This window comes from Urocampus carinirostris, chromosome 7 (genome assembly GCF_059441175.1).
Source record: "Urocampus carinirostris isolate Australia breed hairy pipefish chromosome 7, RoL_Ucar_1.0, whole genome shotgun sequence".
NCBI lineage: Eukaryota > Metazoa > Chordata > Actinopteri > Syngnathiformes > Syngnathidae > Urocampus > Urocampus carinirostris.
The window spans coordinates 16,265,982-16,282,321 of record NC_142355.1 but is presented as its reverse complement, the minus strand read 5'-3'; the positions used below and the strand labels follow the sequence as shown (position 1 = coordinate 16,282,321).

The 16,340-nt window shown below is 41.0% G+C and overlaps 1 protein-coding gene across 1 annotated transcript; it reads right to left on the bottom strand.

Annotated features, from left to right (window-relative positions):
* Positions 1-937: 937 nt before the first annotated feature.
* On the bottom strand, positions 938-13,433 carry LOC148362476 (kelch repeat and BTB domain-containing protein 11). The gene is made up of 8 exons (XM_088339284.1): positions 13,160-13,433; positions 11,037-11,228; positions 8,749-8,933; positions 8,338-8,677; positions 8,042-8,187; positions 5,714-5,868; positions 5,484-5,644; positions 938-1,787 (listed from the first exon to the last, which is right to left on the bottom strand). The coding sequence occupies exons 1-8, from the start codon at positions 13,397-13,399 to the stop codon at positions 1,605-1,607; spliced, it is 1,602 nt and encodes a 533-aa protein (XP_088195410.1). The 5' UTR covers positions 13,400-13,433; the 3' UTR covers positions 938-1,604.
* Between the last annotated feature and the right edge of the window lie 2,907 nt (positions 13,434-16,340).

Below are 16,340 nucleotides of genomic sequence, written 5' to 3'. Positions count from 1 at the left end.
GCAAAGGTCTTCCGATGTGTCAGCCTTATCTTATCAAACAACCTTCAAAATACAGCTGATTGCAGTTTTAACAAAGTTCTCTTGTTCAATTGAGATCCCTTCTTTTAGGTTGTGAGTTTTTAGGAGAGTTTGTTAGGGTTTCATTTTTACGTTTTGCATAATCCACGCCTTTCTCCTTTAAGAGAGGGGCCAAAACAAATTTGGATGCCTTTCTTGGTGGGAGATGTGCTTCCCACCGATTGGAAAACAAATGCACTCTGAATTTGTCTTTATTTTGAAACGTTGTAATAAATGTCCTCAACTGCATTGTTCTACACCTCTATTTTTTCAAAGTCGGCCTACTCGGTCTGGTCCAGTAAAAGAACACGCAACGAGATATCAGAATGTCCTCTTCGCCTTCAACATAACACAATAGGAAAACAATAGGAACAGTTTTGAAAAGCAACAACAAACTCATCACGTTCTGTTATGGTAGATATTTTTTGACCCGTTACGAGTCCGTCAAATCAAGTGCATTCATAGGTTCTGGCAAAAACAAATCAGTGTTGTTAAAATCAGTCCTAACTAATGCTGATACCGATATCTGAAGATAACAGCTTCAAGAAAAATACCAAAATGCATAGTTAATGAGAATGGAGTCTGATATCCCACTGCTACATTTGCTTTTCACCTCTGCTGGTTTCCGAACTACTTGAGTCAGCTAGAAGTAAAAAAATACGCTGAAATGCTGACGCTTCTATGATGATTTATATCAAAGACCATGAATGCACACACACGCATACACAATAATCACAAAATAAACCATAGGTCTAAAAAACAAAAACCCTTCTAAGCCAAACAAAAACAGACAAAAAAATAGAACTGAATAATCAGACTACATTTGCAAGGGCAAATTATTGCTGTTTTGGCAGGCGAATGAACATGTGAACTTCCACTTGGCATCCATTGACTCAAAAACATGCTTGAAGCTCCGTTTCTAGTACAAGTTTTGTAATAAAAAACCCAACAACATTATAATAAAACAATGTAATCACATAAAAAACAGTACAGATTTTAATAACAAGCAAGAATACCTGAAGTATCATACTAACTGCCATCTATTTTACATACCACGAGCTTCCCCTAGAGGGAGCTGACCTGATTGTCTGCCATCTTACTGCTAGAGGTACCCCCAAAATACATATATAAAAAATATATGAGACAAGACTATCATTATTGAGGGTAGTGCCTTATAATCCTGTGAATCCTGTTGCGCAGTAAATACAGTATTTTTTTTAAATCACTGCTGTTACTTGTAACATGAAGCATCTTTTTGACTCTTGGCCATTTTGTGATTTAATAATAATAATAATAATAATAATATCCTTTGTATTGTCATTCTTTGTAACAATGTACACAGAACGAAATGTCGATACACCTGACCCGTTGTAGCGAGCCGATGCAGCCGCAGCCAACAGAGGGCGCCGCCATTTTACCAATGTTATAAGTCTTCGGTATGACTCGGCCGAGGCGCGAACCAGCGACCTCCAGATTTACAACATCATCAGTCCCAGAATGTGTATTACAAAAACGACCAATATGACACCTTGAGCATAGGTGCAATATCAGAAATGAAGATAAAACACAGCTTCATAGCAGACAGAGATGGGCAGAGGAGTGAGGACCTTCATAGAGAGCGTCTGCAAGTCCATCTTCACCACACTGTTGTGCTCAACAGTCGGTATCACGACCTGCGATCCCAAAAGCGCCCCTTGCCCTGCAAATGCCATTTTCTGCACACTGTGCACCTGAAAAAAGGAAATGAAGGCATCGCGGTAAGATGAAATGAAAAATCAAAATTTATTTTTTCAAAAATACTATACAATTAGTCTAATGGACTCTTGATGACACCACAAAAAAATCATATTAGGAATCATAATTGACTTAAGACCCAGAACTGAAGAAATTGAAAAACAAAATATTTTTACATAATATTATGAATATTATTAATACAATTAGTAATCAATGTACTACTGTGGTGGGTGTCTGCATATTCAGAGCTAGCCATGCAAGTTTTTTGCTTCGTGGCAGAGGGTGATAGTGAAAACAACAATTATGATTTCATTCCCAAACAATAGAAATCCAATATTCTTTTCTTTCAACGCATGGACCTTTTTCCCATAAAAGAGGATTACATTTCTACAGTCAAGTCAAGTCATGTTTATTTGTATGGCCCTTAATCACAAGAAGTCTCAAATGGGGTGTACAGACTGGATTGGGTTTTTTTTACGACAAATCAGAGAACAAATTTGATGCTAGCCCTCAATGATAATGGCCGGTGGTCAGATGTGCATGAGCTAGCCATATGACAGAACACAATGTCATGCATTGTTTGAATTTTTAAAACCAATTTAATATTTGATGACAATACTCGGTTTTTGTACTATTTAAAATGGGGGCAGGCTCAAAACAGTCAAGGCACATGTGTCAAGCAGGCAGCCCGCGGGCCAGATCAGGCCCGCTAAGGGATTGAATCCGGCCTGCGAGACATCACTCAGAGAAGCGCAAGAGAAAAATGAGCTGCAGGTTGAAATAACAATGGCCGAACAACTAGGAAAGTTCCCGGATTTGCCAGCAGGAGAGGTCCCTGATGCACAGTACGTGCTTTACGGGGTGAGTCGGTCGAGGAGGCCTCGGAACGACTTTGCCAGGGACTGGCTCACTCTCGCCGCCATCAAGGACGCCATCTGGACCCCCAGAAACCTGCTGGTATGGAGGTGTAGGCAGATCCCCCCTGTGACTGTGCTCCAAATGGCTGCAGATACCATACAATCTGCGGCCGGCGGGCCTAGGACGCAGCCATAAAGAAGACTCGTCTGCACCCACCCGGAGGGGGGAGCCGGAGCTACACTGTGGGAGTCCCGGCAGCAACGGCCTGGGTTGTGGAACCCAGAAGGGAGAGGACCCACGCAGAGGACTGGAAGAATGCTGCTTGGGAGGGTGGGATGGCAGAGCTATGCCCTTGCACAATAGTATTGCCTTTTATACGCTGGTTAACTACTGTTAAAAGAAAATAACTCTGAAATTGTTTAATTGATGTTGAAAATGTCAGGAAAAAATGTTAAAACGTCATATCGTCACGTCATATTGTCAAATATAAAAAAATTGTGAATATGCTTGATGGCTGTGTTTTGCTGCTGTTGGTGTCAGTGGATTTGTTCAGACCGAGGACAATCGACTTTGGCCTGGACGGATCTATTGACACTAACAAAGATGTTATATAATGAAATTGTGAATATGTTTGATTTTCGAGAAGGTTTGTTCAAACCTCACTTTGTGTTTGCTGTTAAAAACGTAATATTGGAATATAATATTGTGAATGTGCTTAATTGCTGTTGAGATTGTCATGATTGTTTTCTGTTTTTAGTGTCAATAAATTTGTTCAAACCATGTCAACTTGATGTTGCCAAAGCCAGGTGCTTCTCACTAAGACACTGGACTTGTATTTCTTTCTCTCTCTCTCTCTCTCTCTCTCTCTCTCTCTCTCTCTCTCTCTCTCTCTCTCTCTCTCTCTCTCTCTCTCTCTCTCTCTCTCTCTCTCTCTCTCTCTCTCTCTCTCTCTCTCTCTCTCTCTCTCTCTCTCTCTCTCTTTCTTTCTTTTCCACCCCTTTTCTCCCACTCTGTCTCTTTCACTCTCTGTGTCTCTCTTTTTCTCTTTGTTGCCCTTTGTCTTTTTCTCTCTCTGTGTCTTTTAACCTCTTTTGCCCTACCTTCCTTTTTTCCTTTTTCTCTTTCTCTCTTCATACCCTTCGCACTGTTTTTTCTCTTTTCTCCCCTTCTGTCTTTCTGTTTCTATTTCTTTCTTCCTCTCAATTTCTTTTCCCCGTCTCTCACGACTTTTCATCTTTTGTTTCTCACGCTCTCTCCCTCTCTCTCTTTTTCTTTCTTTGTCCCGCCCTCTCTCCTTTTCCCTCCCTCTTTCTCTTATTTCTTTATCTCGCTTTTTCTTTCTCTTTAATCTACTAGTCCGGCCCTCGACAGAAAGTTTGTTCTATCGTGTGGCCCCCGAGTTAAATTGAGTTTGACACCACTGAGTTAAGGACTGTAAAATATTGCTGGTGCTTGGAATCATGGTCATTGCCCAAGCTTGTCTGGACGTCATAATCATCGTGCACTTTTTTTAAAAAAAAAGGATGTTTTTATTCAAAAGGAGAAGTACATATGACTGCTGAGCATCTACAGGCACAGTAAGGCACGCAATTCTCTTGCCTCTTGGAAGAGGGCAATAGTAACACCAAGGATTTTTATTGGGTGCACACCAAACAATAGAAGTGGTGATAGTATTAGCAAGCTAACGGCAAGTCATGCCACCCAGTAATTTATTCTTGTTTCATGGGCTTTTCATTAAAATGGATGTAGGACAACCAACTTCAATGCACATCACTACACACGGGTATATTGAAAATCTTACATTTGTTCGTTTTATAGTAACAGTATAGAAGAGGATTAAATCAAGTTAAAAATTGTATGTTGTGCAAACCAATGAACAAATGAGTCATCGTATCCAGGTTTATCATTGCAACAACATGAATGAAAATGCATGAGAATGCTCTCGTACATAAGAGTGAAAGGGAACACACTTCAAAACACTCATATTGGCCAAATGCTTTCAAACATACTGGTCAAACATCCATCCCTCCATCCATCCATTATCTGCACCGCTTATCCCCAGTAGGGTCGCTGGGGTGCTGGAGCCCAATCCAGCTGTCTTCGGGCAGTGGGCAGGGGACATGCTGAACTGGTTGCCAGCCGGTCGCAGGGAACACAGAGACAGACAACTCACTCGTTCATTCACACCTATGGACAATTTGGACCGGCCAATTAACCTGACATGCAAGTTTTTGGGAATGTGAGAGGAAACCGGAGGGCCCGGAAGAAACTTAAACAGGCACGGGGAGAACATGCAAACCCTGCAGTAGCTGGAATCGATCCCTGGACCTCCGCACCATGGGGCTGCACACTAAGCACCTGTCCGCTGTGCCGCCCTCTGGTCAAACATTTCTTTCATAAAATCGCTCACATGCTGTACTCTAATGGTCTCATAAACACATGTCAAAAGCTTTCCCACAGGCCATAAGCGCTCATTCACTTAAGTGAGACATGTTCGCTCACAGTACTGAGATGCATGCAAATATGATGCTGAAATGTACTCATTATCAGTTTCAAATGCTTTTACCCACACTGGTAACATGTTTGCTTTCAAAAAGAAAGGTAAAACATTTCACCAGCTTGTGTGTAAGCTTATGGCATTTGTTTGTGAGACCATGTGGTGTAAGGGAGTGTTTTTGACTAAATTTTATGAAACCAAATAGTTGACCAGTATGTGTGTACGCTTTTCAAATGCATTTCCGTTCACTCTTACGTATGAGAGTATTTCAGGTGTAAGTGTGAGAGCCAATCCTGAATTATGGCCCAGACTTTGCCCCATACAAGTGAGACCTTACCTTTCCCCATTTTTGTGACTGGACGCCAAATGACGTGACCACATTGTGCAAGTTGTTCCCTCCAATTACTATTAACTCGTCAGAAGCACCCAAAAGGGAATACAGAGCTGGAAGGTCTGCGTCTGCCCTGGTGAGCGTGGGAAGCAACTCACTCCATGAATCTGCCAGGTATTACCAGTCAAAAATATTAGGGTCAATTTTGCCATTTTCTTCCATTTATGAGCTCCTACCTTGCCTGGTGTCGTACTGGAGCAACAGTTTCTCTCCAGTCCTCTGGATGCTGCCGAGGACATAGAGACAGTGTCCGAAACTGGTGGCCAGAGGCACGTCGTGAGAAAGCGAAACAGTAAACTGAAAATCCGTGAGTGGGAGCGACGAGACAAACCTGAAACAAGTTAAAATTGCATGCATGAAAACAAATAAGATTATAAAATTCTGCATAAACACACACACACAAATACATATTTACTTGTATATGATACAAATATGATAAAGTACAATATATTAGAATGAGAATTGTCTCCCCAAAAAGCATTGTGCCCAGCAAGATAAAACGCACCACTCAAGGACGTAATGAAGACTTAAAAGATGAAAAATAAGATAAAAAGAATGTTAGGATAAATAGTGAAACATATGTTAACATATTTACAAGGTAGGGCTTGGACTAATGCCTGGGTTGTAAGTGCATCAGAACAACTGTGTGATTAAAAACTAGTGCTATGACATTTAGCAGGAACAACATTCCAAAATAAGAGGAAAAATAAGATAGGAGTTGAGGCATGGGCGCCCCCAGGCTGTACTTGCCCAAGACACCCCACAGGAAATGGTGCCCCTACGACTTAAGTAGTTAAAGGATAAACCCACACCCATACATATATTTTTTCACGTACTTTACACATGTGGATAGCACATGAAGTCGGGCAGTGACTTAAATAATTATGTATGGCAACTTTCTGAAGCCAGAGGGCGGTAGTATTTCATGTTTTCTTTTCAAAATCAGAACAATTGGTATTTTAGCTACTTGAAGACCCCTGGTCATTTTGTTATAAAATTATTAGTAAAAATCAGTTTAACCTATATATTCCCATATGATCAGATGAATAAAGCAATATTTTCTTAAGGCTCTGTTAGTCAATCTTTCATTTTCAACAGGCACACAAGACAAAATTCCTTGATATTTAAAGTCCTCATTACCCATCCATCTATCCATTATCTGCAGCGCTTATCCTCAGTAGGGTCGCGGGGGTGCTGGAGCCCATCCCAGCCATCTCCGGGCAGTGGGCAGGGGACACCCTGAACTGGTTGCCAGCCAGTCGCAGGGCACACAGGGACAGACAATTCGCTCGCTCATTCACACCTCGGGACAATTTTGACCGGCCAATTAACCTGACATGCATGTTTTTGGAATGTGGGAGGACACCGGAGTGCCCGGAGGAAACCCACGCAAGTGTAACAGAGTTGAAATTTCATTGTTTTTAATGTGATTTTGAATTCTCACAACATCTGTGTTTTTGTTGTATTACTGTTAATATTCCGGTACCTCATTCAATTGTTAAGTCATGGGCGTCTGCGACTGTCTTTTTCGTTTGGCACTTTATGGGCTTCAGCGCTTGCCGTAGCTTCAGCTAATTTGCATCGCGCTGAAGGTAAGTTGTGCCCAATATCAGTTGGATAAAAAAATGCACATTTTGCTAGATATAGGAGCTGCTTTCACAAATTATTTTTGTATATAAAGATATATAAGTTGTGCTAAATGATGTATATTAAAAAAACACTAAATAAGAAGTAAAGTAATACAGCTTGAAACGATGATGCAACATGTTTTGATGCAAACACGCCACAAGGTGCAGCCTGTTGAGTGATGACCCGTTTTTTGTATCTTTAATGTTTTAGATTATTGCAGTCGTGTACAGATGCCCTGACTTTTGTATTGTTTTGTTTACTGAATGCAGGTACGTGGGAGTTATGTTCATTGTTATTATTAAAGTTTCACTATTAATGTGCTCGCATGTTGTCTGCTTGCCGTAGCTTCAGCTAATTTGCATCGCGCTGAAGATTATTGCAGTCATGAACAGATGCCCTGACTTTTGTATTGTTTTGTTTACTGAATGCAGGCAATAAACCGAGTGACTGTGAAACCTTGTGTCGCGCATGATTGAAGGTTGTTACACAAGCACGGGGAGAACATGCAAACTCCACACAGAGAGGTTGGTAGCTGGATTTGACCCCAGAACTGTACCGCACACGCGCTAACCACCGCGCCGCCGTGCTGCCTAGTCCCCATTTCATGAACATCAAATGAAAGAAGCCAATATTATTAAGGCACCATCATTTTCTTTCTATCCTTTACTTGACTAAAATAAAATAAAGTGCAAGGCAATTTCACGTACAGTGAAAACAAATACACATTTATTCCTGGTGTATGATACAATAACGCATCAAGGTAATCCTTGACTTTTACGTAGTGCTCTGAAGCTTAGAACAGCATAGCATGAAATACCCTTCCATCCATTTTACATTTTTATGGCAATGTCCTAGCATTATTTTGACTGACAAACCTCCATGTGTCCTCCCATGGATCGTAGCACTCCACAGCTGTGAACAAAGCCGTGCAGGAGTCCGGACTGACCAGGGAGTCCAGGTACCAACCGCCTACTGCGTAGATGCGACCCTGGCAGGCTACTGCGCTGAAGTGCCTTCTGTGCTGATGATCACCATAACAAAGCCAACCAAACGGAATTTCTTTAGTTCAAAACGTTTGGACTTATTGCATGGTTCAATGTAGAATCAAGGTCATAGTGATTATCATTTATCTTAACCAACCAAAGCAGCTAAACAACTTTTTTCATCTTACCTTAATAAGTGGAGCCACAGCTTTCCATTCCCGAGTCAAAGGATTGTACCTATACGAGGCTATTTTGAAGTTCCATCGCTTCTTCACAAGGGTTCTGTAGCCTCCCATGATGTACAAGTAGTTATACAGCACCACGGCTGTGAAGCACCACTTGTCTGCCCGGAATGGGAACACCGCCATAGTACGCCACGTTCCGTTCTCGTCGGTGAAAACGTGCCGGGCACGTTCCGTCTCCGGATCTTTCCAGGACATCAGGTTCTCCTTCCGAAGACTACAGAGACGGGGATTTCCTTGTGTCCTCAGCAAGATGAGCTCCTCTTTTTCTTGGTTGCTGAGAGACCTTCATTATAAGGAGGGTTGCAAAAGGGGGTTAAGGGTCACAAAAGATCTCAAAATGAGGAGCTCTGATACCTGATGATGTGAGGCAGCTCCAGCAGGTTCTTGCTGAGATAAGCGCACACAGTGCTCTTCAGTTCAACGCAGCAGATCTCTCGAGCCAGATTCAAGTAGTACAAACACCTCTCAGGCTTCAGTTCATCACTTAGCACGGACAGACACCGTGAGAGGAAAGCCTTGGCCAGGAGGTAGCTGCTGACCTCCACCAACAAAACACATCATGTTTGCCTGTTTTCTTGTTCGTTTAATTTGTTTTACAAATAATTCCTTCACCGCCACTGACAGCTGTAGACGTTAAGGGAAAATTGAAATAGGTCACTGCATTTATAGTAATCATTGTATTGCAAGGTTTGGCCTAAACCTCAGCCTGGTTCCTTTATATTAAATGCTTACTATACTAGAAAAAATACTGTATAGACTGTATAAAATTATTTTATTATTTACTGGCTGGCACAAAGACTGAATACACAGCTATGGAACCCTTTTTAACATGACGCAGAAGAAGTCCGTCTCATCTAAAATATTGTCTAGTCTTATACTGTCGTAGCCGCCCACCTACAGAGGAGGTGGGGTGACTCAGCCTTACCATCGTGCCAATGTAAGACCGATGGGTCTAAACTGGTTCAAACTAGAGAATGTGTGCAAGAGTGGTTTTAGACACGTCCAGCAAGGACAGGTCACAGCAACCTAAATGCTGAGCTTAAGTATTCTATTTAATATCCGAGAGGCCTAATCCAACAGTATGATTTTTTTCATTCATAACATCTCTAATACTTCAGTCTATTATTACTTTTTCCATTTATTTAGTCATTAATAATCAACTTCATTATTTATAATTATTTGACTTCTTGATACACTTTTAATTTAGTTATTATTCTGCCAAAGGCTGAGTGATTAGTGCGTCTGCACAGTTCTGAGGTCATGAGATTGAACCTTCCTGTGTGGAGTTTTTATGTTCTCCCTGTGCTTGTGTGGGTTTACTCCGGGCACTCCGGTTTCCTCCCACATCCCAAAAACATGCATGTCAGGTTAATTGGCCGGTCCAAATTGTCCCTAGGTGTGAATGAACGAGTGAGTTGTCCGGTTCTGTGAGCCCTGCGACTGGCTGGCAACCAGTTCAGGTCGTCCCCTGCCCACTGCCCGAAGATGGCTGGGATTGGCCCCAGCACCCCCGTGACCCTACTGAGGATAAGCGTTGCAGATAATGGATGGATGGATAGTCTCAGTACAGTTTTATTCCAAAATCAGAGGTTGGCCTTGAACATTGTCTGCACCCACCCGGAGGGGGGAGCCGGAGCTACACTGTGGGAGTCCCGGCAGCAACGGCCTGGGTTGTGGAACCCAGAAGGGAGAGGACCCACGCAGAAGGGAAAGGACCCACACAGAGGACTGGAAGAATGCTGCTTGGGAGGGTGGGATGGCAGAGCTATGCCCTTGCACAATAGTATTGCCTTTTACACGCTGGTTAACTACTGTTAAAAGAAAATAACTCTGAAATTGTTTAATTGATGTTGGAAATGTCAGGAAAAAATGTTAAAACGTCATATCGTCACGTCATATTGTCAAATATAAAAAAATTGTGAATATGCTTGATGGCTGTGTTTTGCTGCTGTTGGTGTCAGTGGATTTGTTCAGACCGAGGACAATCGACTTTGGCCTGGACGGATCTATTGACACTAACAAAGATGTTATATAATGAAATTGTGAATATGTTGGATTTTCGAGAAGGTTTGTTCAAACCTCACTTTGTGTTTGCTGTTAAAAACGTAATATTGGAATATAATATTGTGAATGTGCTTAATTGCTGTTGAGATTGTCATGATTGTTTTCTGTTTTTAGTGTCAATAAATTTGTTCAAACCAAAAAAAAAAATCTATACTTGCCAGAACCAGTTTAGACAAATGGCCATTGTAAGGTAGCATTTTGCAATACCTCTCTACTTTAGGTTTTGTTTTTGTCAAGCCCCGCCCTCCCAGTTTAAAGGAAACTGTCAGCCATTTTGACTGCGCACTTCTGATTTTACAACCATTGGCCTTGTTTGTGCTCGGAATATTCTGTAATAAAAACCATAACATAACTGCTAATTTACAGTGCTTAAAATAAAACAATCATGCATCAGAATTAACCCATTCCCTACCATTGACAGATAAAGACGATTTAAGCTAATATGAATTGTAAAAAAAACTGGGGTAGGGTGCAGTTTATTAAGTACTGCTGACTGAAACTTAATGAAAATGGGAAATCTTTGCAAGTGCAACATGGACAAATATTGATTCTAAACAACTTTATAAACCGACGCCTACCTGTATGTGCAGCCCTAGCTCCTCTTCCTTAGGTGCCTCAAAAGTGTGGTGGAAGTAAAACTCCAGCAAACGGCGAAAAACAGATGACGATACATGTTCTAGGTGGACCAGGTTCTCGGAAGCCTCCCTCATCCTGGACTGGGCCAAGGCACGAAAGTACTCGCTGCACTCGGAAAGCCTCCCCAAGTTGGCCTGCTTGGACGTTAAGCGGTTGAGGTTATATTTTTGGGGCACACAATGATATGTAACTTATATGGTAAACAGGAAAAGAAATTGTGAATGTTACTTTCAACCACCAGCAACAGACTCATGAGCTTTCCTGTCACTATCATTTTGCACTCGTCTTTGAGAAAGTTTTGAAGGGGAGGCGAGGACAGATAACAGCTATTGGGTATGCAGGCTTAGAATAGAATAGAATAGAATATACCTTTATTGTCATTGTTACAAAATGGGTTAACATATTGTGACAACGAAATTGGGCATGACACTCCAGTTTTACACATTCACAGTGAGGTATGAGCCAAGAAGATAAAGGAACAGAGAAGATAAGGTTATAAAACAAGGGGGATAAGGCTATAGTTATAATTTACATGGTATTTACACAAGAAATGACGGCATGTGGGATGTTACATACAGTGTTGTCGTGATACCGTTGGTATTGTAAGGGTTGTGCAATATTGCATTTGGTGCAAAGTCATCATAGTGCAAAAAAATAGTCAGCATATGCATTGGTGCAAACATAGACAACATAGTGCAGAAAAAAGGAAATGGTCAGACATTGTGCAAGGTGAGCAGTAAACGTAGTGCAGTCGACATGTGCAAGAACATAGACATTAGTACCATTATATTCGTATGAGGTAGTGTTGGCACAAGTTTTCAGTTTTTTTTTTGTGCTGTGTCTGTTTTGAGCAGTGAACAAACATAGTGCAGACAGCATGTACGTGAGTACCATTTTACATTCGTGTGGGGTAGTTTTTTGCAACAGTTTTCAGTTTTTTTGTGCGGTGTCTGTTTAGGGTGGTAATGGCTGTGGGGAAGAAACTGTCTCTGAGTCTAGTAGGTCAACTATCAGTGTTGGTTGGTTGGATCCCTTAACCACTGGAGTGGTAGGGGCACCATTTCCTGTGGTGTGTCTTGGGCAATATACAGCCTGGTGAAGCCCATCCCTCCTTGGTACATTTTCAGAGTATTTGTACTTGCGACAGCTATCAATACTGATAACAGCCAGCACAGTTCAATGCGTTTAAAAAATAATACTAAAGACCAAAAACAACAGTATTTTCTGGTAATATCTTCCAGGTTATTTTGGGAGATTTTATTCATTTTTTTACGGTCATTTTTATTTTTTTCCAGAATTTTACATGTACTTTTTCTATTGTGCTTGCAGTTCCAGACTGCAAAAAAATAGATTAAAAGAAAGTTATTAAAAAGCTGATTTTAAAAAATGGTAGTTTTGTGCCCTTGAATACCAGATGCACTTTTTTTAATGAACTATATTGCATGTTATAAACAAAATATGTAATTTAAAAAGAAACATTTCTAATTTCATAGTTTGGTAGATAATCAAAATAAAGAAAGAAGGCAGCAATGATTTTCTAAGACTGGACCGGACACAAATTCTCAAGCTATGAAAATTCTGATCTAGAGGTCTTCCTTCCCCCGATCCCTTCTAATTAAGTCTCCTAGGTTCCTGAAGCAGATCTACCTTAAAGGGTGTGGGTATCAAAGAATAGCAACATTATTGGTCGAGAGTGACAATAATGTAAACAGTGCATAGTATTCCAAACAATGAAGAACATTGGGGAATAATAGTCGAAATAACGAACCGATTCTACACAATCTCCTTTGCCAGTGTCCAAAATACTCAGCAATATTAAAAAAATAACATAAAATATGTAACTATCGAACGAACTAATGGTATTCGCACTTGGTGTTGGGGTGTACTGATATCAGCCTGAAAAATAAAAAAAATTAACATCCCTTATTTTTATAAAATGCACCAACTAGTTTGTTTTGAATGTCTCATCCTGGATTACGTCTGTTTATAATCCACCCATGCCACAATTTTTTTGCAACCGTAGGAAATAAAAACATAAACAAATGTGATCGTTTACCCTACTCACGCGGAATGTGTGCGTACTGGTTTGTACCGTGACCACACTTCCTTTGCCCAGGTCATACGTGCGAAGTGCACTGTTGTTTTTCCATTCATCTGTGTCGTCACGGTGTGATTCGCTCCGCTGGGGGACACCTCTTCTCAAAGAACCAATTCTGGGAAAAACACTGCTAAGTCTTCCAAGAACATATTTCAACCACACGCTTATCCACGCAAACAAATTCTCGAAATAATCTCTTAGGTTCATTTCAGATGGAAAATGATGACTGAAAAGTAAAGGAACTACGTTTTGCCCTTTCAGTGTATCGTGTTGTCCGAACTTCCCTGTTTGTCGTGACTGGTGTGAGCTGATTCATTCTGGTCTATATTTGGCACTTGATACTTGAGCCTCCAGTGTGCTTCACTTGACAGACTTTAGGAATGTAAGCAAGTATCAGTGCAGTGTCCACATTACTGCACTACCTACTGGATGGATGAATCATTTGGAAAATGATTTAGTGACTCATTTGTGGAAAATATGAAATCCACTGTAATTGGAAAATAAGGCAATACATAGACACAATATCAAAACGCTTCACATATCGGCAGTGGCTCAGGAGGTAGAGGGATCGCCAGAGATTGCAGTTCGAATCCCGGCTCCTCCGTGTCACATGTCGAAGTGTCCTTGGGTAAGACACTGAACCCCTAATGCCCCCAATAAGCAGGTTAGCGCCTTACATGGCTGCACGGCTGCTATTGGGAAATGTGAACCATACTGTAAAGCGCTTTGGGAAGTCTTGACCTGAAAAGCGCTATATAAATGCAGATAATATCAATTACCAGCTCGGTAGCCTAGATGGTAGGGCGCCCCTCCGAGACTGGGAGGTCTCTGGTTCAAGCCTCAGCCGAGTCATACCTTAGACTTACAACATTGGTACTTATTGCCTCCCTGCTTGGCGCTCGGCATTAAGGGTTGGAATTGGGGGATTTGGTCACCTAATGACTCCCAACACAGCAGTTGGGTCTAAAATGGCGGCGCCCTGTTTGACTGCGGCCTCATCGGCTCGTTACAGTTTAACTGTACGGGACAGGTGTATCGACATTTCGTTCTGTGTGCATGGTTACAAAGAATGACAATAAAAGTAAATTCCATTCTATATCGCTTCGGTTAGGGTGTCGAAGGTCAAGAAATAGAGTTATGCAAAGAAAAACGTTTTCTATCTATCCAGAACAACAAAGACAAACGGACACTAAAGTTTGATTCACGCACGTGAGGCGGACGGCATTGTCCACTTATCTGATGACTTAATACTCCTAAAATAATTGGAGGGAATACAGCCATTAACCAAAAATACTTAATTGATGTAAGTAAAACTTAACCAATAAAATCTCATTCCAAGCAACTTGTGAAAAGTATTTTGCTCATCTACTGCGATTGGCTGGCAACCAGTCCAGGGTGTCCCCTGCCCATTGCCCGATGATTGCTGGGATGGGCTCCAGCATCCCCGCGACCCTACTGAGGATAAGCGGTGCAGCTGATGAGAGATGAGAGATTTTGCTCATCTAGCCACAGATGACGAAAATAATTCTACAACCAACACTTATTTGGTCGTATCCTATAATCTCATCAGTATTGTAACCAGGGTTGGGTAGGATTACTTTAACTTGTTTACTTTCAATCACTTTTGGATTACTCCGATACCAAAAATGCTAATAAAAGACAAAAGAAACTAAATATGAATAAAATTATGACTCACAACGCGTGGTAAGCTTTCTCTCCTGGCTTTGATCTCTTTGATCTCCGGCAAAACTAACATAAAATGCGACAGAAACAAAATGAAAACAAATCCAAACAGCTTGCCAACATCATTTTTGCCGTTCCATGTATTCCGTTACTCCCCAAGCCTGCACAAAATTTAGTAATTGTATTTAGTGTCTTTAATCAAGTTAAAGTAACCCTACCCAACCCTGATTGTAATTTACAAATATGGAAGCACTCCTTCCTAGGGAAAAAAAAATCATATTTATAAAAATGGGCCTTTGCTGAACAGCTTTCTAGTTTCAGTTAATCAACTTCCATGATGGGGTGAAACATACCCAAAACAGGCTACCGATGGTAAGAATTAAGGGAAGGTATCGTAATAATGATTCTAACAATTGATGTGACTTTTTGCTTCATGAAATATTCTGCTAACACTATTGTTTTCTCCAGAATTGCTCAGTTTACCCTTTGTAAATTAATACAGTATTTAGCTGTGGATGACCGTATTTGCTGTACAGACGCTCCCCTACTTCCGAACATTCGAGTTACGAGCAACGGTACATACGAACATTTTGTTCGGGATGTCGAAAAATATTCGGATATTGCTATAAGTTAGATTTTGTATAGTGTGCACCTTTTACCAAGTACAGGACAGTACTGTAGTGCTTCTTTCCGCCGCTTGGCGCTCTGAGAGATTACCCAGCATCCACCCTGAAGAAGAAATCCGGCTTCTACTTCCTAGTTCGTGTGTAAACATAAGCGTACTGTGTCTCTTGTGCGCTAAGAACTTTGACATTTTTATTGTTCAATATCTTATGCATCCATTTAATATGGTTGGTGTAAAGTGTGAAGAAGAGGCGAGCAGTTTCTTTAAAAATGAAAGTGGAATAAGAAAGATTTATGCGGTTGAGAAAATGGTTGGATCGCTTTTTTTGGCCACTTTTTACCACGGAGGAGGAAGGCGCCTAACTCTTGAAGCCCATCTTCCGAAAGTAAGTTAAACCTCACTTTATTCATCTTAGGAGTACCTGGTATACTTACGTTATTATTGATATAACAGTGAGTACTAGTCAACAAGCCAATTTAAAGATAATCAACAGTCACAATATCTCTCACTTAGGATGAGTACAAGCCTCTCTAATGACTAGTTGATCATTTAAATTAGGAGTACCTGGTATACTTACGTTATTATTGATATAACAGTGAGTACTAGTCAACAAGCCAATTTAAAGATAATCAATTGACGCAATATGTCTGACGTAGGATGAGTACAAACTAGTGAACGCAGATTTAAGAAGGAAATTGAATGTTTTTGAGATGAAGTGTTTGAGGACTATGTTAGGAGTGACAAGATTGGATAGATTCAGAAATGAAATTGTGAGAGACAGAACTGGAGTAGTCGTGGAACTGAGCAAGCGTGTTGATGACAGTACTGGGTTGGTTTGGA